General features: G+C 38.5%; 2 protein-coding genes across 2 annotated transcripts in view; one reads left to right on the forward strand and one right to left on the reverse strand.

The window, feature by feature from the left end:
• The window catches only part of LOC135463695 (uncharacterized), a 12,377-nt gene extending 8,120 nt beyond the window's left edge, over nt 1–4,257 (forward strand). The window contains exons 3-4 of the mRNA XM_064741080.1: nt 390–569; nt 2,274–4,257. Coding sequence (XP_064597150.1) covers nt 390–569; nt 2,274–2,393 — 300 coding nt within the window. The 3' untranslated portion in view covers nt 2,394–4,257. The remainder of the gene's footprint in view (nt 1–389; nt 570–2,273) is intronic.
• Nucleotides 4,258–14,768: 10,511 nt separating this feature from the next.
• Nucleotides 14,769–27,138, reverse strand: part of LOC135463898 (zinc finger protein 236-like) — a 51,829-nt gene continuing 39,459 nt past the window's right edge. Inside the window, exon 2 of the mRNA XM_064741362.1 lies at nt 14,769–18,651. Within this exon, the coding sequence (XP_064597432.1) occupies nt 15,682–18,369 (2,688 nt within the window). The 5' untranslated portion in view covers nt 18,370–18,651 and the 3' untranslated portion in view covers nt 14,769–15,681. The remainder of the gene's footprint in view (nt 18,652–27,138) is intronic.

Genomic DNA, 27,138 nt, shown 5'->3' on the forward strand with positions numbered 1-27,138 from the left:
TGCAACAAGGAGGCACATTACATGCACACTAAGGATTCCTTCGTCGTCATATGACTGAAAAATTCATAAGTACGACGTTAAACCCCAAACACTCACTCACTCACTCACAGCCCTTTGTGAGTGTGTAAGCACGTTGGCGGGAGTATAATGGCAAATGCCCGGATGTGAGCAGTCTCGAATAAGAGAAAATTTCTTAAGCTGGGCTTTAAACACCAACAATCATTTATTATGAACATGGTAAATGGATTTAATTTATTCAGGATTGGTGAATCTTCAGTGTGTTGACTGCAGTTTTTATAAAAAAATTGGCCAAGAGCAAAAGAGCAAAAAGTCTATTGACTCATGTGTAGAACGGTATTAGCTGTTGACCAAAAACTCTCTAATTTCAGCTGAAGAATTTTTTTACGGAGCACATCCATTCTGATGAGGAAATCCGGTTTTGTTTAGAAGGAAGTGGCTATTTTGATGCACGTGACAAAGAGGACAAGTGGATTAGAATTGAGCTGACACCCGGAGACCTGCTAATCTTACCAGCAGGAATCTATCACCGCTTCACATTGGATCAAGGGGTAACCACACTATTTGTGATATGTTTTTACACACAGGGGCCCTCCATGGCTCAGTTGGTTAGCATGCTAGTGCACCGTAATGGCTCAGGAGTCTCTCACCAATGCGGTCGATGTGAGCTCAAGTCCAGGTCATGCTGGCTTCCTCTCCGACTGTTTGAGGGGAGATCTGTCAGCAGCCTGCAGATGGTCGTGGGTTTCCGCCAGGCTTTGCCCGTTTTCCACCCACCATAATGCTGGCCGCCATTGTATGAGTGAAATATTCTTGAGTACGGCGTAAAACACCAATCAAATAAATAAATCAATCAATAAATAAATAAATGTTTTTAATACCCTATTTTTATTTTATTTCATTTTATTGGCTTCAGCCTTAACAGGCTCAATATGCCCAGTTACAGAGTAGAAATAAATAAATGAATAAATAAATAAACATAATGTAACAGTGAAATGGAGTGTAAGTAGATTGAAGTAATAGGCTGCCTTTATAATAAACCATCGCATTGATAGATCTTACGCCTATTTCAATGTGCAACAAACAGTTCAGTAAATTTACACAATTGAGATAAAGTTGTCTGGTTAAGCCTTTTTTTTTTTTTTTAAACTCCTGTATAATGGGCTCTCAAGGATTGAAGGTTAAGCTTTTTCTTTTAGCTCCTCTTCATGTATAATGGACGTTTGTATTAGTACTAGGAGCCTTTTCCACTGAGCAATGCATGTGCCTTCCTATACTGTGACAGACTGTTTAAACCATCCACGCAGGCAGTGACTGTTGTCAGCTGAGTATTTGCTCAGCCAGTCAAAAGACTGCAGTGGCCATACTACACGGATAGCCGGTCATGGGAAGTGATTTGCATACTCCAGCGAGTTGGTACTCGAACACCTCACAATGAAGTTTTTTTTACTGCCATAGCTCAACATTCGCTCAGCCATTCACAGCGTTGAAATTGTTCACAGATTACCGCATGCAGTTCACAATTTGCATATTAAAGACCACTGCCTCAATTTTGTGCATGTACCCCTCACATTTATGTCTTTACCGCCACAACACTTTAAGACTTTTATCTTTATTCTGATTCCATTGTCTAGTTGACTTCTGTAACAGGCGAGCTGGTGGGATTCTCTGAATGCCTTGTTGACAGTTGCGCTGATCTAATTTATTTATGTATTTATTTGATTGGTGTTTTACGCCTTACTCAAGAATATTTCACTTATACGACAGCGGCCAGCATTATGGTGGGTGAAAACCGGGCCCAGCCCTGGGTCATTACTCTGCACTAGCGTGCTAACCAATCGCTGATCTAATAGAAAAGAGTGAATAGTTTCAGCTTTACATGAATAGTTTCAGCTTTACATGTATTTATTTACATGTATACTACCATTTGCAAATATGTTAGTTTCAAAACCAAAAGTAAAATTTTATGACCTTTATTAATAGCCTCTAATATTCTTGAGTACGGGGTAAAACACCACTGAAGTAAATAAATAAATAATAGCCTCTAAAAATAAATGTTTTGGAGGGTATTTTTTATAAGTCATATACAGTACAAGAGTATCTTTTGTTAACATTTTTGTACATACATGTATTCTTGATAATGATATAACCGTAGTCTGAAATGTGTGTTTACGGTAGACTTGAGTGTCTAACATGCTGTGACCTACATTCAGAGTTTCCTCCCTTTAATATTGTAAATCAAACTTTCCTTGCAGAATTACATCAAGGTGTTACGTTTCTTTGTGGGGGAGCCTGTGTGGACCCCAATCAATCGGCCTGCTGATGATCACCCTGCCAGACGAACCTACGTCAGTGGTTTCCTAACAAAGGGGTAACAACAAATGAGAATGGTAACAACAAATGAGAATGGAAAACAACGAATACGAATGGTAACAACAAATGAGAATGGTAACAACAAATGAGAATGAGAAATTAAACAGGAATGTTTTCTTGTTAATACATTATATGGTGGAGGTTGTTAGAAAAGATTAATCTTATTTGTCCAGGTGTATTATGAGTTAATCTTTTGTCCAGGTGTATTATAAGTTAGCCATTTGTCCAGGTGTATTATAAGTTGGTCTGTTTTCAGGTTTTTTAGACGAGGGAGAATGAAATATTTCTGTGGATTTCAATAACATTGTGACTGGGAAATGGATTTATCCTAGCAGGAATGGTAATAAATTTCATAAATTTTTCATAATTTTTAATAAATTCTCTTTAATGCACTTTCCTTTCTCAGAAACTGGTGTGCAACCGTTTCTAAATGGATTTAAATGCCCACTTCATTCCACAAAGTTCTTTGTGGAATAGACCTACCATGCTTTTTAATTCAACAATTAAACATCGAGGCAGGTAAATAATGGAAATTGTTGAAAATTATAGACCTCAGCGTTTAATTTAATTGAACTAGTATGACCAAGACAGGAGAATGATCATTTTATATAATATATGTAATGCTCGTGCCTCATTGTGTCCTTTATTCCATAAAAGGCATTTGGCTCTGTCTAGCTCTGTAGGGCCGTGATTATGCATACTATCAGAACCCTGTCTTGTTTCGTAAGCTTACCTTGAACATCTTTGTACTTCCGGTGCTGGCTTCATTACAGTACTGTTGGCCGCCAAATAATGTGTCTGTGTTTACTCATAGTCATTTCAGCTATGGATTCCTGCTAGGTGTCCCCATGTATTATCTCTAGTAAATCCTGACAAGCATAAAAGTGGTGGAAACTGAATAAATGTAAACTCCAATCGCTATCTTGGAATGCATACTCCTCACAGTGAGGGGAATAACTACTACTGCTTCAAGACTAGTTTGACCTTTTGACACACATGGGCTAATTGATTAGGATCAGTCGCACTAGTAATGACCTAGAGGGAACCTATAATCAACACTGACCTCTAAAAAAATTCTTAAACAGTTAAGGTAAAGATTAAACAATATGTACAAAATATGCCAATTGCTAGTAGTGTCAGTAGTTATCTCCCTTGTATAGACTGTGAGGAATATGCATTCAAACACAGCTGATATGAATATGCATTGTACACCATATGTGATGTGATGTGAATATGCATTGTACGCCACATGATGTGATGTGAATATGCATTGTACACCATATGGTGTAATGTGAATATGTGTTGTACACCACATGATGTGATGTGAATATGCATTGTACACCACGTGATGTGAATATGCATTGTACATCATATGATGTAATGTGAATACGCATTGTACACCACATGATGTGATGTGAATATGCATTGTACACCACGTGATGTGAATATGCATTGTACATCATATGATGTAATGTGAATACGCATTGTACACCACATGATGTGATGTGATGTGAACATGCATTGTACATCATATGATGTAATGTGAATACGCATTGTACACCACGTGATGTGATGTGAACATGCATTGTACACCACATGATGTAATGTGAATACGCATTGTACACCACATGATGTGATGTGATGTGAATATGCATTGTACACCATATGGTGTGATGTGAACATGCATTGTACACCACATGGTGTGATGTGAACATGCATTGTACACCACATGGTGTGATGTGAACATGCATTGTACACCATATGGTGTGCTCTGAATATGCATTTTCCCTGTACAGTAAATAAAGAAGTAGATGATTGTACATTGTATGATGTGAAATTTGTGAATCTGTCCATTTTGAAATGTGTGTGTGTACATATATATATATATGTACGTATATATGCGTATATATATATATATATATATATATATATATGTGTGTGTGTGTGTGTACGTATATATGCGTATATATATATCTATATATAATGACTAAAATGGTATATGTATAATGACTATGCAGTAATTTTAGGAAGATTTGTTTGCGTGTTTACTTCATGAAATATTGATTTTTTTTTTGAATCACTGATTAAATGTTTTATGATATGTTTTGATAACATTGTTACATGTATTAACAATTTAAGCCCTCTAAAATTGTGGAGTGTTACATTAGGAAGCCACTATGGGTCCTTACGCACAATTTCTTGGGTATGGTGAAGCCAGTATATTAATGTTATGAAGATATTAGTGCAGTAATGATTTGGTCAGTACATTTTATTTTGTGTTAAAGTAAAAAAAAATTACCTTAAATTTTGTCCGAAAGTATGTTACTCTTTTGTGTGATACCGAAAGTTCTTTTCATTGCAAGTTTCCGCAACAGAAGTAATATTTGAGGACATTTTTTTTTGTGAATATGCACCTGTTCGGGCAAAATTTTAGGTCATTTATAGTAGTGTAGGAATAATTAAGCTGATATATTAATCTTATAACCGGACTCCAGTAATATTATTTAATAAGCCAGTATATTATTAAGAAACTCAAGGATTAAAGATCTAGATTGTTGTCTTCTGAAATTTTTTTTTTTTAATTTGTGCGTCCACCTACATGTACGTGGGCGACATTGTCCAGTTTTGTCTTGTGTTTTATGGCGAACTGATAAAAAAAATTGCAGAAGTGGAACAAAAATAAGCGTGAAAATCAGCCTTTATTTTGTCCGATCTTGGGGTTTTGTGAATTTCCTGTTTTTCAAAGCTATGTATATTGCGTATATATATATATATATATATATATATATATATATATCTCTTTAACAGCAATAATTGCTGGGATAGTTCATTTTTCCACAAATCTGATAATTTTCAAGTTTTCATTTTTATACCCTTCTCAGACATTGAAAAAACATTTATTCTGCTTGTGAAACAACAATTTTTTAATAATTACTTTATTAATCGCTAAACTTGGAATGCACACCCTCTGACAATTTGATAACCTTGGCAACAAGTTGTTTGCTTTACAGTTGGAGGGGTTAATAGAAGCGCTTTCAAGTGCTATTATTTCGCTCTTATAACATCCCCGGGCAGCTGTCAGGCTTAAAGATATGTGGCTTAGGCCTTTAAGTGGTGAAGTACACATTTACCAAGGCTGCTCATTTTGTAGTGTTGTTGAAGGTCGTCTCGCCCATGATGACTAGACAGGAAGTTAACCCGAGCCAACATTACTCCAGGACCAAGATCACAGAGCTTATCGTGAACTGAAGTCTTTAACGCCTAAGAAGTATAGACAACAAAATACCGATTTAAATGTTATTTTTAGGATGGAATTATTAGATTTAAGCATTCACTGTTTATAAATTTACTCTTCTAAAGATTCTGAGCTCTAGACATACCTGAGAAGGTATTCCAGCAACCCGCAAATGGTCGTGTGTCAATTTCAAAACTTCTTCACAATGCTTAGTTTTTGACACAATTGTTTATTGTTACATAAACATTAATGAGGTGGTCAAAAAAAGTGTATTAGAAAGTTTGACCCAAGTCAAAAGATTTTTGGATTTATTCCAAGTGAAAGTTAATTTATTCTTGAGGTGAACACCAATCAGTCAGTCTTTGATATGAATCATGGCAAAGTACATGTGTGGCCTACACAAGGTTACCGCCTGCAAAGAAAATATTTTTCAAGGACACTCAACTAATATCTCCTGTTTTCCAGCATGTTTGAGGGCCATATAGTTTTAAAACCAGTGGCATTTGGTAAGTTGGTGACAAAGTTTACCATGGGTGACATCCAGATGTATGTACACCATACTGGTCAAAGACCATGATCCTCAGGGAATGTTTCGCCTTGTCCTCAAGCCCCCGCACCCCCCGCCCACAAGCAGATCTATATAAAGAACGGTGATGAACAGACAACAGAAGAGACTGGATTATAATAATATAACCATATACGTTTATTCAACTTTGATAATAACGACTATTATGATGACCATAATGACCGTACTTCACAGACCTTATAACATATAGCAATAAAACTCCATTATAACAGATTACCCTGCCTACAAAGCCAAATTTCGCACAGTGTACAAGCGTGACACCATTCTGGCCGCTGAATTGTCCATGAGTCTATATAGGCATGAAAGTACTGGACACAGGCATGAAAAATCCTAACTATCTAAGCTTAGTGCTGATGTAAGACACTGTTACCTGTATCTTAGCACAGTTTGATCAGACAATTAACAGGGTGATGGTAAAACAGACAGACGGACAGAAAACCGAAGCACTCAATTCATAGTCTAATGGAAAATAATTGATTTTATTCAATTATTCTCAAAAACAACTGCATTCATAAATTTCACAAATATTCTTTCAGATTTTTTTTTCGTACAACAAAAATCTGTTGCTTTTTCCTTTGAACAATTAACTACATGTAATTTGACATTTTTCTGCAAATAATTATTGATTTCATGTGCGCAATTTACACAGAAAATATCAAAACTGCCAGCTTGAAAAGAAAAACACATCACTGATTGGTTGAATGTTGTACCAGACTGGGTAAATGGAGATCCAAGATAGCACATGTAATACTCAACTTCCAGCCTCCCACCATGTCTGCCAACGAGGGTCTGTCTGGTACTAAGACAAATGTTTGCCATGAAACAAACAAATAAGTAACAGGCCAGCGTCAAAACAAAACAATGCTCATGTTGGCATTAAAAGCACTTCTCAGATACTGTATGTGACACGTTGAACACACATGTAACTGCGTAGGCCTATTGTGAAAACTTAACATCATAAATCATTGCACTTTCAATGTTAAATGGAACCTAAACAAACTACCCTAATTCTTCAACCTTTTTAACAGCCTCTACAAGCAATATTTTCAAACATTCCGAGAGAACTAAGGGATGTGGAGACCTAATTTACACGGTTTTATGAAGCTTGCATCTTTAGCGACACAAACGAATCATTTTAGGGTTATTTTGATAATAATTACATGTAGAAATTCCTCTGAAAAAAGTGCTTTAGAGGTCAAAGAGGTTAATGATTTTACAGTAGCAGGACAGGAATAACTGCAAGACAAATTAGTCCACCAGTATTTTGAGAGACCTACATGCACATGTTCCATAATTTACTGATTTTTGAACATAAGAAAATATACCAGGCAAGCTGACGGAAAAAGAATGTATAAGCATTCAATCTTCAGATAAAGAAATTGTGCAAGACCTGAAAGTGTTAAAATTGGAAATGACATTTCTTACATAAAGGCTGGCGCATCACACATTATTTCTTGACAGATTTCTGTCATATGCAGTTTAACTTTAACAGTGCTTTATACTGGCAACAAATGGATTTTCAGTATCATACGAAAAAAATATCCATTGTCTAACTATTAATTTACAGAAGCAAGTACACAATGTATCTAGCAGGACACTGTACTTTTCAAAAAAGAATTACAGGTGAAAAACAAAACAAAAAATCAAAACAAAAAAAAGAAATACATTGTTTATGTAGGTTTATTATATCTTGAATCATCAGCCTATCTATCAGCTTAGAGCAGCTGGATGGTTGAGGTTGTTATCTGGACAAGAAACAATTTGCAAACATGGCCCCAGTCGTGCTTTAATCAAACCAGACTCCCAGATACTTACGGATTAATATCTGGTGTTCAAGGTAACGATGGATTGATATCCATGGTTACATGGCACTAGTAACCATGGTTACATGGTATGCAAAGTAACATGGCACTGGTATGCAAAGTAACATGGTACTCGTATCCATGTAGCATCTTACATGTAACATGGCATTGATATCAATAATACTGTGTACCCGAAGTAACAAAGAACTAGTATTCAAGGTACAGCTTTCTGTTTTTCAAATATTTACTTCAATGCTTAGCCATTCGAAACAGATACAGTGTTTCAAACAATCTCACTGGCTTACTCACTGGTCATCCCAATTGGCCAGCGTGTAAACCAGAGAGTGTGGACACATGGAACCACTTTCACAAAACCCTTTGTACCGTTAAGTGGACGTAACTACCACAGCCTCCACGTTACACAAATGTAACTATCATAGCGACAAGTACATGCCGTTACACAGTGTTAGGGTACATGTAGCCGAGTACAGTACACGTACCACAAAGAGGGCAGCAGTGATGCAATGCAGGCTGGCACAGATTATGGGTCTTCTTGACTAATTGTTTGTTAATATTGTAGCACATTTGCGAACGACTGCACAAAGCCATTTCTGGCTTCAGTCAAAACTTTCATGCCTTGTCATAATTTTGGGGTGCCGGAATTTAAATTTTGATGCATTTGTCTTCAGAGAACACATATGAGGTGGTCAAAATTATAATTTTTGGAGTCCAAAAACAGTTTCCAACACCACAGTTCCAAGTCTGACATTATGTCAAAACTGGCCTTGTGGGATTGGCTCCAAGATTTAGTAAAATGGGACAGGAATCACTTGTGCAAAAAAAGAAAGAAAAATCTTGTGCTTGTTTACATCAAACTAAAGACAGAGATAAAATTCTTTTTGGTAAAAATAGTTAACATTGTCTACCTCAGTCATGAGGTATCAGTGCTACTTATGTAATTGTGCTGGGAAAATAATTTTCTCCAATAAACTTGACTTGGCCACTCCCACACAAAGTAAATTAGATATTGATTGGTTGATTTTAGTTCAGTTAAAAAAACACAAAGTGTCAATAAATTGTTGAGGAGAAATACAACACTCAAATCAATGATTAATAATTTTCACTGTAGTTCAGTCCTGGAAGGAAAGTGCTTCAAGAATTCAAGAAACTATGGGTAGCTTTGGTTAGAGCAGAAGAAAACTAACTGAGTGAAGAAAACATAATGATCAAACAGAGAGCTGCCATTTTCTGTGCAACTGGGACAAAAATGCATGGTTTAGCATAAACAAGGATTCCTAAAAAAATCTGGACTTTGTCTCCAGTTGCACTAAAACATCAAACACAATTTCCCATGACTGGACACCATATTTTAACAACAATTTATGGAAGTTTTGCAGAACAACTGTAATAAGACATGAGGCAATTGCAGTACTTCGGATCCAAAAAAAAAAAAAAAAAAATTAAAATAGGAAAATAACAGAAAAAAATTTTGCAAAAAAAAAACAAAAAAAAAATTTTGCAAAAAAAAAAACAACAAAACACTGAAACAACCAAAAAAGGGGTTTCTGATGAGGTATTCTGTCAAGTTGCGGTATGAAACAATCTCTGCGACCGTACAAATGATACCGCTGAGGTGAAACTGATATCTGCGCCACGTATATGTACACAGACTGGCAATTCACTAAACAAACAGGTAATCCTATAACAGGTATACTAGTGTACAGACATCTACATCACTAAATCATTAGTATACATATATATATATATATATGTGTGTGTGTGTAATTTAAACGCTACATGTAAACAATAACCATACTTCAGATGATTTTTTCTTTTAAATGAGGTAGTTTACGATTTCATGAAATACGACGTTACGTTATAAATGTTGTCTAGTCGAGGCGTATCAGCAGCTTGAGGACCCTGAAAAAATATTACAGCTTTAACAGTTGTAGCCAGTTACAGTACGGCACATGCATTGCAACGCATCTCTTGTGGCGATGACAGAATTGACCATTTGGCTACACGCACATACAGCATACAGGTAGCACTTTGCAAGATCTTTTTACAGCGAGCATAATTACACATGTAAATTTACACAGACATGTACATGGAGATATGTGATGCCGTGCTTCGTTGAACACACAACAGCATAATGAACAATGAGCCGCATAAAGTTGGCTTCTCGCACACTTTGCGCCACATATTAACATCGGACGACAACGTTTCAACGCAACCATTGTCCGTCTTGTTCCGGCTAGGAAACATGTACGCCATCTTCGCACAATTAACTCCGATGTTAAAATCAGTCCGCTGTTCTGATGCCACAATTTCATATAACGGCCCACTAATACAAAGTTCCATTGCCTGCACCGTGGTGAAAGTGTTAACAGTGACGAGAACGTGGAGTGAACACTTTCAAGAGATCACAGCTACTGTAGCACTGTAGTGTACCTTAGATTGTACAAAGCCATGGCAATTAACATACATGTAGCACAAAATATCAAGAAACATCTGTATACAAAGTACTAGCTCTTATTCACTCATTTGCAACAGTGTGGCACACTATATATTGAAGCAATGTACTGTGGCACATTTGCAGATGCTCACTGAAAAGGTACATATACAGATCCAAATCATGAATACACCTTATGTAACTCAAGGTACATACCCAGTGTACAGTGGAGGTACTTCAGAAAACATAACTTCCATGCACTAACAATTGCAACACTGTAGCATACTTGAAACCATAACTTTCACAATTGCAACACTGTAGCATACTTGTAACACTAATGTAGCCCTAGTAGCAGAGACTGAACTGCGCATGTAGCACACCGCTGCATACTGTAACAGAGTATTCTGTGTCACAAATATAACTACAGTATGCAGAGTGCAAAAGACATGTAGCTCTGTAGAAAGAGCTAGATTGACAGAAGTGTTACATTATAGTTTCTTACAGAGATTACAAAATAGCCTCCCTTACAAATGGATCACATTATGATACATGTACATATTTCTGTTTACAGAGCGAATTGTGGAATTATTGATATGCACCAGAGAGTCACAAATAATTTTGATGCCAAAAAACCCACCCAACCTGAATTAAAATCAAACTTGCTAATAATTCTAAAACTAATGAAAAGATATTAAGTCTCATTATTTTCTTTTTTTTTTTCAACACCATCGTCGATGATTAAAGGTACCAGTCAATCTGACCACAAAATCCCTTTCCAAGAATGCCATACATATTCATGTAAATAAGTACACCATCATGAATTTTCCTGAACATTTTGCTAACGGGTTAAACTAAAGATTACCGTAATCCCAACATGCACACATTTTGAAACCTGTGACACACACACACATGTATTATAATTATGTATGTGACACATTTCTCTTTCCTGAACGTGTTGGTAACAAATAACTTGAGGTCAAATCCCAACAAACAAATTTAACATTTTCCCAGTTGTGATACAGGCATGTAATATAATAATGTATATGGCACATTCTTTAAAGTCTTTCCTGACAAAATCGGCAGCAAGCTACCAGTTAACCTGAGCCCTTAAGTGCTCACCCGTACATAAATATTGCTAGTCTCGCAGAATCTTAACATGTCCTGCATCACAAGAAGCTCCTCCAGACTGTGTCGTGATGAAGCCCTGCAACGTTTAAAAATACAACATGTTACACATCAATGGCTTTCAGGAATTCAAACAGCTTCCTGTTCTCAATTCCAGCATTAACAACACAAGTGTGAAAACCAGTGACCTAATCTGAATTCTCTGTCATTAACACTTTGAAGCAATGTGTTATTGCTGTATTTCATACCTTTTAATGGCTTCACTACCAGACTGTCCTCTGGATGCAATGTAATGCTAAACAGTCTAAGCATCTGCGAGACCAGTACAACTCACATTTTCAAATGCATAACTATGTATATGGCACATTTCCAAACTTCCTGAAGACAAAACTTCGGAATAACAATCAACAGTCACATTCAACAGCACTATTACCAACACCAACTTTTATATCTGGACCCTTTTGAAATTTAAAAACAACATACCTGATTTTCATAGCTGTTACCTTGACAGCATAACATTGATAAAATAATGAAAAGACAAATAAAATGAAAAGACAGTTTCCAAGCTGACCTGAATCTACAAAAAAAAAAAACAAACAAATGCAACTCTCATCAAATCAAACAGATTTTTCAGACTTTAAAAAGGAAGATTGTACATTACATTAACTATATATGTAAAATGGCAGGTTAGGTTTAGGCGCCCGTTTTCACTCCGAAGTGCCAGGATTTAAATCATGATGTGACATTTTGCAATAAAACTTGGTATGATTAAGGATGCATGTCAAGTACTTTTATCAAAATATTCCGGAATAAATCCTGTTTTTGTCTTTCTTTGGTGTCATACAGGTAGTCTTCATGAGTGTTTAAGGAGTTCATGCACTTGCATTACACTCCCATCCCATCCAAGTCAAAAATTATGAGAAAGTTCAGAAGAAAAAAAAAAAAAACAAACCCCAGCAATATGATTCCTTCAAATGAAAAGAGCCTAGTGTCTGAAGTTCGAAGTTTTGAATATGGCTGAATTTTACAAACAAACCTAAATACAAGGTCAAGCTCCAGGACGGACCAATCAGCGGAACGGACACAAAATTCAAACGAGCCTCAACCAATAGCATCATTTCTTTGTGAGGAAGGAGCACACTAGTGAACTGTAACAATTTTAACCATGTCAATGGGTGTGTACAGTTTACATATATACTTTTATATACAAATATCCATGTACATACATGCATGTCTGTACATATACAGGTAACAGAATACTCAACTTTTTCCACTTTACAAATGTTAAAGTCTGCACTATACTGATTTCATGAGGAGCATCTAGAGAGAGGTATTTAATGTCTGCTTGAATTCAACAGGGTTACATTTGCTGAACAGCATTGCAAGGCTATAATATGAGTAACATGGATATAAAAACACAGGATGCAGTCATCTGCCTTATTAGACATAATATGAAGGGGTGTACATGATACAAGGGTAAAACTTCTATGATAAATACAAGTACCATTCCAATTGTGACAAATAATTTGAGGTCCGCATAAGACAAAATGTACATGTTTCTCAGGTAGTTTACTTATACTTGGTTTCCAGCATCTGGCCACTCAATAGGTATATCAACAAAAATTTCTGCGCCTGAAACCACCCAAGGGCAGAGAACTCGCTGAAGAGATATTGCTAATATGATAGAAGTAGCTCTTTTAAAAGAATCTGTCACATCTACCAGTTTGTACACGATAAAGGTAAAAAAAGTTAAAGGACAATCCAGACATACACAACAGCCTGAATGCTTGTTTGCTTTTTTTCTATTATCTGATTTAAGTGTCCCCTTACGAGGGAAAAAAAAAAAAAATAAAAAAATAAAAAAAAAAATAAAAAATAAAACAAGACTGCCACAATGTACTAGCAGAAACCTGTTAAAAACAATATTTAGAAATATAAAATGAATCACCGAGTTTAAAATAAAGAGCACTAAACTAAAAAAGGGTAGACAGCTTTGTACAGCTCTATTCCAGAGTTGTTCCCCCTTGGAACCTCCAGCCAAGTCTTCCAACCTCAATACATTCTTTTAAGATCATCATAACACTCTGTCCTCTTAAAATATGCAGAATCAAAGTTAACCTAAATCATGAACATATAAGGTGCTTACAAGAGAAGAAAGGAAGTGATATTTTCTTACAGCCTATCAAAATTTAGATATTCATGGCACACAATGAACAGGGCTTCTTCCAAAAAAAAAAGAAAAAAATAAAGAAAAAAAAAAAAGACAGTTCTCTCCACGAAATGGATTTCAAACAATTGATCTGGCTTAAAACTTATCTGCTGTCCTCAAAATTTTCTCCTGATCACATGATTTCATTGTACATCTTCAGCTAAAACAAGGCAAGGCACTGCCAGCTGAAAGGTTTTTGTTGTTTCATTTCATTTTTAGACGTCCAGAGTTAGTTGCGGTTTCAAATTTAACATAGATAACAAAATATGAATTCTAAAAGTAACACATTAAAGAGACTATTCATATGATTCTTAACATAAAACAGAATTAAGTGGTCATAACAAAAATCAACATATGCATTATATTTGGGAGCGTCTATATAATTATACATATACATATCTTATACCGGTATCTAATGAACATCTTTTACTGAACTTGTCACTGGACCTCTGGTTCCAACTTTGATACTTCAGAGAAAAGGATGCTGTAACCTAGAGAAAGTTTCAATCTGGTTATCACCTATAACATCACATGCTTATCACAAATAGCATTGTGGCCTTGGTACTAATAATATTAACAGAATAAAGAGAATGAAAACAGAATTTCAGATTTCTAGACTTTCGGAACAGCATCAAAGAATTTATCACCACCACTGTTCAGCAAGAAGTGCTCTGGTGTTGTGTTATGCAATTCATAAGCATGGTACATACATGTATGTACTAGGCTATTCTTAAGTTAAGTATAGTTTTATCAAGCTTTACCAGACTTTTCTCCAGGCTTTTTCATCTGTTTTGTGTGTTTGCACTCCTGTAAAAAGTTATAAAAGCAAGTGAGAAAGAGGATGTGTGCGTGAATGACATGCACATCTACATGTATTTGAAAACCTGCCCTCTCACCGCTCTCCCCCCCCCCCCCCCACACACACACAATATTACAGAGTGCCTAGATTTTGACCTTCTTGATTTATCCCTTCAATTGCAAGAACTTGATTTTAGACTACACTATATCACAATTCCATGATTAAAACTAATCAAAATGATCGATGTAACAATTTGGTTTTTGATACACATACTGTAAGGACCATTTAAACACTTCAGGTACCATTTAAACACTTCAGGTACCACTGAAGTGGATTTTAACACTTGAAGTACCGTTTCATCTCACAAATATAACAAAATATGCACTTTTCCATACACATGTGCATGTGTGGAAATAACTCAGCAACCTACAAACTTTCTCCAACTTGAAATCTTAACAAATTGATGTAACAAAGAGATAAAAATCTTTGATTTCTACGTTCCCAACACTTACACTGTAACAATCAGAAATTACTGAAAACACAGACTGACTTTTAACGGAACAAAAGTTGCGTAACTGCTCTCTGACCCATAGACTTCACACAATTTACAGATAACAATCTTTCAACATTCAAAAAAAAAAAAATGTATATGTAAGATAATAAACTCATAGACCCCTTTAAGAAGATCAGGTATCAATCACTGGCAGAGTTTGAAAATGGATTGTGAATCTGCAGGGTACACGCAAGTGTTGCTTCTGTCAGAGGAATGTCTCTACTCTAGACTAAAATACAAGAATAATCAATGTAAATGAAGATATATCGCTAATAACAATGTTGAGTGGTATTTCCAGGTTATTAAAACACAAATACATGTTTATGACTCGTCAACAAATATGGTTCCTAAACCATTTTATCATGTTTTAGTAAGTTAGATACATCCAAAACAGTCTTATAATAAGTGACATGATCGACAGTAGCACTAGAAACAATACACGTACCTCCTATACCTTCTATATCCCAGCCCACCTCCTCTTAATTACCGCATACTGAGATTATAATATATCACCTAAATATATTTTCACTCACTTCAAATGCTCAGACATATGAAGCGCAAAGTACACCTTATCATGACAATCTTCCCCACATGTGGAACACACAAACGGATGGCGCATACCCATGGCATGCATTTTCTTGTGAATGCGCAGCATGGCGTACTCTGTGAAATAGCATTCGCAAAACTCACACGCAAACAGCTGTCCCGTTTGGACCAGGGCAAGCAGAGTGCGCTCCCTGTGACTGTTGAACTCTTCCTGAGCTTGCGACATCGACGATGATGTCGATGAAGAATCGGCGAGGTTCTTTGGCATTCTGCACTGATGGGAGTCGCTGCCTATGAGCTGATTTTCAAGTTTCGGCGGACTGCTGTCTGGGCCTAAAAGCAGCGTGCACCCACAAGTGTTAACCTGCACCCCCACGCTGTCACAGCTCACCCTGGGCGCCAGTGATGTGCTATCTCTGTCACAGCTCTCTAATTTTGATATGTTGTTGTTGTTGTTACCTACGTCGTAATCCTCTCCTATATCACTGACATTGTCCTTATCGTCTTTGGGCCAGTCTTTGGCATCTTCCTCCTCCAGTGGCTGCGGGTCTTCCCTTGAGGGCGCCACAGAGAGGTTGAGAGCCTGCGTCTGCGGAGGCGATTCCGAGGTGATGGCAAGCTGCGGCAGCGCGATCATGGATGCTGGGGTGATCGGGTACGAGCTGGAGGAGGCGAGGCTCTGGAAGGTGGAGAATGCTGGCAATCGCTCGAAATTCTCCCCATGTTCTGAAGCCACTCCGTCTGGGGGAAGCCAAATGGGTCCTGGGGTCTTAATGTGCGTGTTTGTTGGACTTATTGCAGAGGTAAGTGCTGAAGGAATATTTGAGGTAGAAACAGATACTGAGGCTTGGCTATCCAATGGACTTGAGCCAAAGCAAAGATTGCTTGAGTCTCCCTGAGCTTGATGCTTTTCTATGTGCCGGCGTAGCGTTGAGGCTCGCGTAAATCTAGACCCGCATATGTGGCACACATGAGGCTTTAACCCGAAGTGGCATTTCACATGGGTTTTCATGTTATTCCTATAACCAAATTTCTTCCCGCAGACTGGACATTCAAAAGGCTTTGAGGCATGAACCTTCACATGTATTTTAAGGAGGTAGGCATGAGGGAATTCTTCGCCACACTGGTTACATCGCTGGATCTTGTCTCCATCCTCCCCTCCACAGGAATCAGACAAAGCCTTGCCGTCAATCATCGCATCCGAGGAGCTAGAGTTGTCGTTGGAATCGGAGACTTCATCTTCTGAATCCTTGGTCTCCAATTTCGGGGAAAGCATGGTTTCCTTGTCTTGACCTTGGTCCTCTCTTGGTGGACTTGAGGTCGTGGCAGTTGTGGAAGTGGAGGTGGGCGTGGAGGTATTTGGGGGCGGCAGACTCAGCTCAACAAGGGGAGGTGACTTCATCTCTTCACCCCCTGGTTTCTCGGGCAGTGTGTGGCACTGCAGGTGATCCTTTAGGTCCAGAACAGTGTCACACATCTTGAAGCAGTGTGAGCATTTATACGGGCCGTCTACATGCTTGTTTTCATGAAGTTTCAAGCTGTACTTGCGCGTGAAGCGAGTGCCGCAGACGACGCAGAAGTACGGCTTTTCACCGAGGTGGGTTCGCTCGTGTGAACGGCGACTGCTCAGGGTGGTAAAGCGGCTGCCGCAGATTCGGCACGGATATGGCCTTACCTTCATGTGGGTCCTCTTGTGGATGGTGAGTTGGTTGGCAGACTGGAGGACTTTGCCACATATCTCACAACGGTATGGCTCCATGGCAGGCGAGCTGATGTTATACCGCCTCTCCAGGGTGTCCTCCGGTCGCCATGGGAAACTCATGGCCGCCATGACATTGCTGGCTGCTAGGAGCATATCGGAGGAGAAGGGTGGCAGGACGTGCTGACCGAGGTTGTTGATTGGTGGGCTGTTTCTCAAGATGGCGGCTTGTTCATGAAAGTTAGCCAGAGATGCCATGGAAGCCATGTTAGCCATGCTGACAATAGGGAAGGTGGGCAGGGGGCTGGTGCGGGTCATGCACATGGGGACAGACGAGTTGTTTGTGTTGATTCCAAGCACTGACTCCAAGGTCTCCTTCTCAACTTGCGGCGGTGACACCGGGCTTGTGATTGGACTGTTGATGATGTCTTCGGCCCCGTTGCTAACGACAGGCGGCTCGTCGTGGTGTTGTTCCGGATCTTTCCGGTAATCTTCGTGGCCTGGCGATTTGCGCAGCGCGTCGCCATGGTCGGAATCGTAACCTTTCATATCCAGTGAAGGTCTAGAGGGAGGTAGTGGTGGGGAGGTGCCAAACATAGTGGTGTTAATGTTGCGCGCCAGGTCCGGGGTCGAGCTGGGTGGTACAAAATCCAGCGGTGACGACTGGTGCGAACTCGAGGGTGAGAAGTTCACATCACTCAGAATGGCATGAGGTATCTGGTTGTTTGTGTTATAGTCTCCCACCTTGCGCTTGGATCGGCATTTGACTTCGTGGTAGCGGCGGGTGGTGGAGCGGGTGAAGACTTTGCCACAGTACATGCACATCCTGGATTTGCGGCCGTAGTCGGCATAGTAGGCCGGTTCACTGACGGACACACCGCTGAGGCCATAGGGAAATGAGGTATACAAACTAGACGTGGCCTCAGCGACCGGCCCTGGAGGGTGGGTCACGGCCGGGTGGTCCTGATCCATGGTTGGCGTCTCTTAAGTGCTGGTGCACGAACCACACCCATATACTAGCATGGCGTTAGTCATAATGTGTCCGTGAAGAGAGACGCACTGAGGTAGTTCTGCTGGTTTTCACTGAAGATCACATTACCATGGAACTCCCATTTTCGTTGCATTTTATACTACAATGAGTCTGTCATAAGCTGGGTTAAGAGCGTGCGAGTTGCCCGGCGTTTTGGGTCCGTTCAGAAATCCCTGCACTGAATTGAGGCGGCGGCAGACATTGTCAAATGGGAAGTGAATCATCTGCAATACAGAAACAAAAGACACAAGTTAATAACCGGAATCAGGCTACTTTCAAAACCAAAAAAACAAACATAAAAGTGACAAATCACATCACAAAAAGGTGTACTGCAGTGTGTTTGTGGAATGACATTCTAATGGAATAAAAATTAGATTCAGCACCAAAAGGAACATTTGATGACATTTATTTGCTTCCAAAAATGCATTTCTTTTTTTTATTCAGCACAATTTCAGGACATTCAATTAAATTGCACATTTAAATAAAGTTCAGCTAGGCCAAGCCAAATCCTAGTTATTGTACATATGTTCAAGTGTGACTAAGACCCACAGGATTAAACCAGGAAATCCTTCATGTATCTGCACTGTTAGCAGCATGTAAGGTGCAAAGCAGAGATAACTCATTCCTAAAGACCATTCAGACAAGCAGTTACCTCCCCTAGTCCCCCTTCAGATAGTACCAATGCTGTGCAAAACAACCACTTGCGCATCTCATTCTTAAGATTATAAATAACACCTGTTAACAGCTGGAGACCATGAGTGCTGTGTGAACACATGCAGCAGCCAGCCAAACAACCCGCAGTATGCAACTAGCACAGCTAACCTGTTCACCTTACCACATACAGGTTTATTTATATGAAAGCCATATTATCTATCTTTCCCTGCATAAACTTGTACCTGCATACATAAATATACTGTATATTGTACAGTAACAGTTTTGCTTACTAAATTCAACTACACATGTATGTCAGGGCTTTGCTTTTGAAGGGACTCCCTAAACCTAAAGTATATGAATCTGCTCAGATTAACATACAAAAAAAGGCACAGAATTAATCTCTGAAATGAACGAATGTTGTTAAAGTTTCAATTTATAACTACATGTACTTCTAATGTGCCAGCTGACAAAAGAGTTTCACATGAAGTTTAATATGGACATGGAACCAACAAAATACATGTATGTTTAGTGTTGCATGAATGTATTTAATTTAACCACAAATTTAACCAAATTCTGGCGGATTCTTGCAAAGAGAAAGTACGGGAATCCATTTAGATTTTGATAAAAAAAAAAAAAAAAAAAAAAAAAAAAAAAAAGCATGGCCTGCACATAGATCGACAATACACAAACTTGGACAAAGGTGGTCATGTTTAACTTTCAATATCTTGTGAGCCATTCAGCATTTAATTATAAATATATTAATTAATTATAAATTATGTAATTATTCAACCTTTTCACATGTTTGCAAGGTGTTTATTCAAGCATATTCGGAAGGAACTATTCTGTGTTGACTGATAAGAGCACTTTTGGTGAAACTGGCCATTCCAACAAATGCAGTTTTGTCTCAAAAATCAAATTAAAAACGTACTTAAATTGCACTGAAAATTGCTCTTTCATATGCTAAAAAATTGAGGTATATACATACAGTAATACTATTGCAAGTGTTAGCTCTAGGATCTGACTTTTTAATACGCATTTTCCACGGATAGTCAAGGCCTGCAAAATGATTCAGAATTTTAGCAAAACTAAGTCTTAAAACAGTCAGCAATGATACCAACATGACCAACAGTATATATATGCATTGTACAATAAGTAAAGACTTGGTGTTAAAAGATGGCACAACACTGTCAGTAAAAACATGATATCCAAACTACCCCGCCATTTTTGTATAGAGTGTCTGAATCCATTATTAATCTTACCTCTACAGGTACATAAATCAACCAAGAGATAAGGGAGATCTCAGAGTGAAAGCGCAAACTGGAAGTTGTCATTTCAGACACCTGGTCCCCCATTTTACTAAAGGTCGTAAGTCGCAGTTAGGCTAAGTTAAAATTTATGACATACATGAAGGTATATGTAAATGTACTATCGTTGCACAACTCATACATGTATTAGCTTCAGCTGATAAAACGCAAACTATAACCAACGTAAAACTTGTTAGTGAAATGATATGTCCCTTGGGCACAATTTCACAATATAGTTCTCAAGTTAGACATCAACAGATCGATTTCAAATTTTACTACAAGCCTAAAGGTTTTTGGCCACAGTGGTTAAAACTGTAACAGTCATGATTTTCCACAGCTCCTTGGAAGTCTGCAATTTTCACAGTCCTAACCCAAGGTTGTCCAAAAATAAGTGCTTAAAATACAAAACAACATTCTGAAGTAAAATCAGAGCAGAAATGGTGGAGTCTGTTATGGGACAACCTCATTAAACGAATCTATTTTATGATACTCGTAATTAATATTTATCTACTGTAATTCTTCAACTTTTTTACATGTTTTCAAGGTGTTTATCTAGGCATATTCTGAAGGCACTATTCTGTGTTAAGTGATAACATAATACTTTTTGTGCGGTCCTCAAATTAACCAATATAACTAATGTAGTTTTGTCTCCAAAATCAAATAAAATATGTTGACAAATTGCATCAGAAGTTGCTCTTTCATATGTGAAACGGTTGAGGAATTAGGGTACATGACTTTTACTTGATTTGAGTTGTATACTATGGACGATAATAATTTATCTCCGGCCGTAAGTGAGAAGGTCTGTCAGCAACCTGCAGACGGTTGTGGGTCCCCCCCCCCTCCCGCCATCGTATAAGTGAAATATTCTTGAGTACAGCCTAAAACACCAATCAAAAAGAAGAAAAGAATAATATAAAATCAGGTACTTTACCTGTAAAGTAGGCAAGAAAAAAGCCCAGGCAAAACCAGACCACCTTAATTAATAGGGCATCAAAAACTTCCTCACTACTTATGACATGCACAAGAAGTAGTTCAACAGTACATGTACCTCAACTACCAGAGCATGGTGATACAAGCCACGTGACCTTATCTACATGTACAACTTCACGAACATGCGACAATTTACAACAGCGAGAATCACTTATTCTGTTTTTCAAGGATATTCATGCATATTCATAGAACCACATCATTATACATGTACATGTATATACATGTACAGAGTGCACATGATTTACATGTACAATGTATGCATACACGCTAGCATTCTGCAAGGAGTAAGTACATGTGCCTGCACATGAATATCAATCTGTACTGCAGAAGTGAGTGAGTGAGTACTTGGGGTTTAACATCGTACTTAACAACTTTTCAGTCATATGACGACGACGGAATCCTCAGAGTGCATGTAATGTGCCTCCTTGGCGCAGGGCAGATTTCCACCCCTCTTTAATCTAGTGCTGCTTCACTGAGACGACTTACCGAAGGCAACTAAGCCGGCCCCACCCGAGCCATTATTCTGATATAGGTCAACCAGTCGTTGCACCATCCCCTTCATGCTGAACGCCAAGCTAGGAAGTTAAAACTTCCTCTTTTAATGCCTTAGGTGTGACTCGACCAAGGATTGACCCTGGATCTACTGCCTCCCGAAGCGAACGCTCTACCGACTTTACTCCAGAAGGTTTACAGTAGAGAGACACTTGAAGTAAATGTAATATACATGAACATGTAGCTTGTACATTTATGTATGTTTCACTTTATGACATCAGTGAAAACAGTACTCCCCACGTACAGCCATTTTAGTTACGGAAAACAGTTAGGCTTCCAAACTGTTGTATTTTTTTTCCTAATATATGGTTGCAATATCACCTTCACAATTTGGGATAAGGCCTTTGATTTTTTTCTTCTAGATGGACACATTCATGTAACTTATACATGCGTGGATTAAAGGCAGTTTTCATTACATTTATATACTTAACTACAAAAACCAATTCACTTCCAGTACATCTACAGGCACAGCTACCCTCATGTTAACAAAATTACTGGCCAGGCCAGGAAATATGGGGACATGAACTGAAATACATGTATAAATGAACTGAAATACATGTATAAATGAACCGAAATACATGTATAAATGAACCGAAATAATGAGCAATGGCCATAGACAGACCTATATAAGAGACCATGAGGTGAAATGATGTGTTATGAATTGAAATAATAAAAGCTGGATTCAACTAATACAACCTAACTCACTTGTCAAGAAGCAACTAAAACGAACACCTTAGCTACACGCATGCATGAGTCGGTCAGAGCCTGGTTTTGGCCATTTTTACTTTTTTTAACAACGGGTACACTCAGAGAGTTCAATCTTGAAAGTGTACCAGTAATAAAGTGTGACTGATAGTGCAGCATTTTAATACGAATGGTTCATATAAGTGAAGTCCAACCACCTGTGACTAGTGCAAGTATTTAATGGATTGATCGTTTGCTTCACATGCCCCTTTTTTCTCAAAATCACAGATGTTACAAGCAATAAATATTATTCACTAAATTGCCCAAGATAGACTTTTTTCTTGATGGAACAATTAATTATGAAAGGCACAAGACATATGTGTATAACTATTAAAGACAAATGCTTTCTCTTCTATGTATACAATGTCCATTTAAATGTCATACTACTATGTCGTAGATAACACCCACCTATCATTTTTCCACATTTCTGAGACATACATGCAGTATTTAAAGGACATGTATGGATGGAAAATTAAATGTACTCTTAAGATGGACATTTATCAATCTCAATAAACCGACTATAATTACTCCTTGTTAGCTTATTCATACTGTAAATAGTATGAAACAATAGTGAATTTCATACTTCTCAGATATACAAGCTGTACATCTGCTCAATACTGAGAATAATACTTACACATACAAGTACAATGTTCCTGAAGTTCAATGGACCTCTCACTACGATTAGGCATGCAACATGGGGGAACACAACCACCAGATATGGTAATGGTGTACATGTAGTACTGCAATTGACGAATATCAAAGTATTAAATCAACTTACACACGACATGTACCAACATGTGCAAATGGGCCAAAGGGTAAGGAATAGGGGGTATACCCACAGAACAATCACAGCGCTCAACAAGTGGGACAACACATGATCAGACGCTTCTTCATCAGAGCATAAAGCAACAACCTGACCCTCAGAATTCTGGTCTCGTAGTGGTGGGACAAGTGTTAAGGCTGGCATGTACAGTCTAGCTGCACCAGGGGAGGGAGTGAGGGAGGGACCAAAGGGTTGAAGCAGCTAAGGAGTGGGTCACACAACAAACACTGCACTGTCATTTGACCCCCAAGATCCAACAAGGCCTGTCCCACATGTACAGCTCTGCTATGTGGCAAGTGTTGAAACTGGAATGTACATCAATTGCAAGGGAGGGAAGGAGGGGAATTTAACAGCCAGCCAGCCAGGGAGAGGGTCACACAACAGCCTGCACTGTCACTTGACCCAACAACCCCCCAGCCCCCACCCCTCCCCTTATCATCCCTGCCTGTCTGCCTGCTGGCCTGTGTCTCCAGTCCCCAGGGAGAAAGGAGAACACAGCATAAGGCAGGCAAACCAGCCAGGTCTCAGGTATCACTTCTGTACAACACCCCATAAGTCAGTCAGCAGACTTGTCCCAGGCTTTTCCATGTGCAAATCTATGCAACACATGTGGTCCTGCATGTTATTAGTTCATTACACCCCCCAGCCCCCACCCCTCACAGCCAGCTGAAGCACAGGCTATGGATGGAGATACAGTAGGGGACACTGTGGCTCACTTGGTTAGTGCCCTAGTGCAGTGTAATGACCCAGAAACCTCTCACCAATGCAGTCGCTTTGAGTTCAAGTCCAGCTCATGCTGGCTTCCTCTACCAGCAGCCAATCTGCGGATGGTTGTGGGTTTCCCCCAGGCTTTGCCCGGTTTCCTCCCACCATAATGCTGGCCGCCGTCGTATAAGTGAAATATTCTTGAGTACGAGGTGAAACACCGATCAAAAAAAATTAATAAACAAAACAGACCAGTCATTGTCAAATTAGCACCCAGTCATGGAGAGTGGCCTTTGAAGTTTGAGGCTTCAGCTGCATGCTTTCTGTGACTATTAAATCTGTATCACTTCAAAGTAACTATTTCTGTTTGATACTTTCAGTTCCCCCCATTGCTTTTGCTACAAGTTACGGTGAATAAGAATTTAATTTACAATGAGTTTCAACAAAACGGATGGCGTCTCTCGTTTAAAGCACAGGTCATCCAGTGATAATTAGCTACTGAGTAGAGTGAGATCTTGTGGCATTTTAACAAGAACTAAGGTGGATTGCTGAAACATGACTATATATGGCTTAAATACCATTCTAAGACATGTCAGTCTAACAGAAGTGCACGAACATGTAATTGTAAATGTGGATCTTGTACAAACAACTACAGTTCTGAATCGTCAAGTTCAAACAAGCAGATATCACAAAATTACCATTTTGCAGCTAATTTTTTTTTTTACGTACAAAACCAAAACAGACCTGTAACTCTTCAACCTTGCTGGAGTTCGAGCAACTCGATTCCTGCTTGTAGTAACCTACAGGGCTTTCAGGAGTAAGAGCTGTATTTTCTATTTACATTTTCAGAATCAAACACGAGACTGGATGGTTCTATTGAATCTGCCTGGTACATTTACACGTACGACTTGAGCAACCGGACTCTTCATGACCATTCAGTTATGTGAATTATTAACAATCAGAAACATATCTAGAAAAACAATAAAGGTTCTGATCCAAAACTTTAATGGTGACATTGTGACTGTGCACACAGAAATATTAAAAGTGCAACTCAAAATGATGCTTTCTCAGAACTTATAAATCTGGCCTTTTAAAAGAAATTTATACGAAAACTTAACTTTTTCTTGGTAAACCCTCATATTTTTTTTTACATACATGTTAGCTTTATTACAACTTGATTGCTTTGGGTGGCCAACATTTTGGGAGCCCAAATGTTTTCCAGAACCAAGGTGACTCTAGGTATGGCCCTGACAATGAGAAGTTTATTCTTGTGACGTGGGACTTGCAATATGAAGGATCTTTCTTCCTACTCAAAGATTTTCTAGCTTCTGGGGTTGCTCTACAGGAGACTCAAGGTTGATGCTTACAGACCATGTTCTTAATTGAAGCTTTTGGATTAAGGATAACGGATCAAAAGCAAACAGACTTGCATAAAATAAGACATAAAATCACACATTTGATCATGATATCAACAACCTAGATCAAAACAAGACATGGTATCCACTATTTTAAGGTTGCCACTGATTTGGTGACACAAATATTGTAAATACTGCACAATTCTTCATTTTGTCAATGATAAAAAAGAATGCCAGAAAGCTAGTGTATACTATGGGTTGAAAACAAACCTGATCAATGACTTCTGAATAACCAGGAAATGCACCAGTCAACTTTGTCCCCCCCACCCCCCATCCATGCCCTCCTCCCAATTCAAAGTACTTGATGGTATGTACCATCTGTTTCGTACATCTAGGATCACTTACATGCACTTATTGCTTTTTTTTTTTTCGTTCCCTGATTTTCTAAAACGACTAATAAAGGTTTTCTTTTAATACCTGCCCATATGTTGGAATATACATCTGCACTAAAATCTAGTTTACTTACATCATATACAGCTGAGTCCGGAGCAAAACAGAAAGTGACACCAATACAGACATTTACAGATACAGCCACTAAATACTATCACAGTATGTTGACTATTGAACATTCTATTACCTTGAGATAACACTTTTAGTACAAACTAGACTTTTACAAGCTGCTATCCCAGATGGTTTTGCCTTATTGCATTCATACATGTATACACTAAGTACACGTACTGTATGTCATACCACCAGATAATAAATCTTGACTTGACTTTATGTATTTACATCTACATGTATACTATTGTTTAATGCCTGATATGCATTGATTTTTGAAATTTATTTATTTATTTGATTGGTGTGTTATGCCATACTCCAGAATATTGCACTTATTGACGTTGACTAATCTTCCCACATACAAGGGGCCTCCGTGGCTCAGTGGTTAGCGCGCTAGCGCAGCGTAATGACCCAGGAGCCTCTCACTAATGCAGTCGCTGTGAGTTCAAGTCCAGCTCATGCTGGCTTCCTCTCCGGCCGTATGTGGCAAGGTCTGCCAGCAACCTGCGGATGGTCGTGGGTTTCCACCGGGCTCTGCCCGGTTTCCTCCCACCATAATGATGGCCGTCATCGTATAAGTGAAATATTCTTGAGTACGGCATACAACACCAATCAAATCAAATCAAATCAAATCCCACATACAACTGGAGAGGAAGCCAGCATGAGCTGGACTCACAGCAACCACATTCGTGAGAGGCTTTTAAGTCATTGCACCGAGCTGGCGTGCTAACCCCCTCAGCCATGAAAACATGCCAGCCTTAGGCAAGTTACTACATGTATAATGAACTTTTCCCACCTGTGACCTATAGACTTGCACACCTTTTTTAACAAATGTTAAGGTTGTAGTATACGTTGTCACAGGGCTCGAAATGGGGGCAAATGGCAAAAAGCAGGTTGAAAATTTGCCATAGCAGGCCAAGTTAAAACTGTCTTGAAAAAAAAAAAGAAAAAAGAAAAAAAAAAAACATACAAAATGGCAGGCCAAGCATGAAATGGACAACTTGTAAGTTTTGCTTTCTAATTTAT

This window comes from Liolophura sinensis, chromosome 3, assembly GCF_032854445.1.
Source record: "Liolophura sinensis isolate JHLJ2023 chromosome 3, CUHK_Ljap_v2, whole genome shotgun sequence".
Taxonomy (NCBI): Eukaryota; Metazoa; Mollusca; class Polyplacophora; order Chitonida; family Chitonidae; genus Liolophura; species Liolophura sinensis.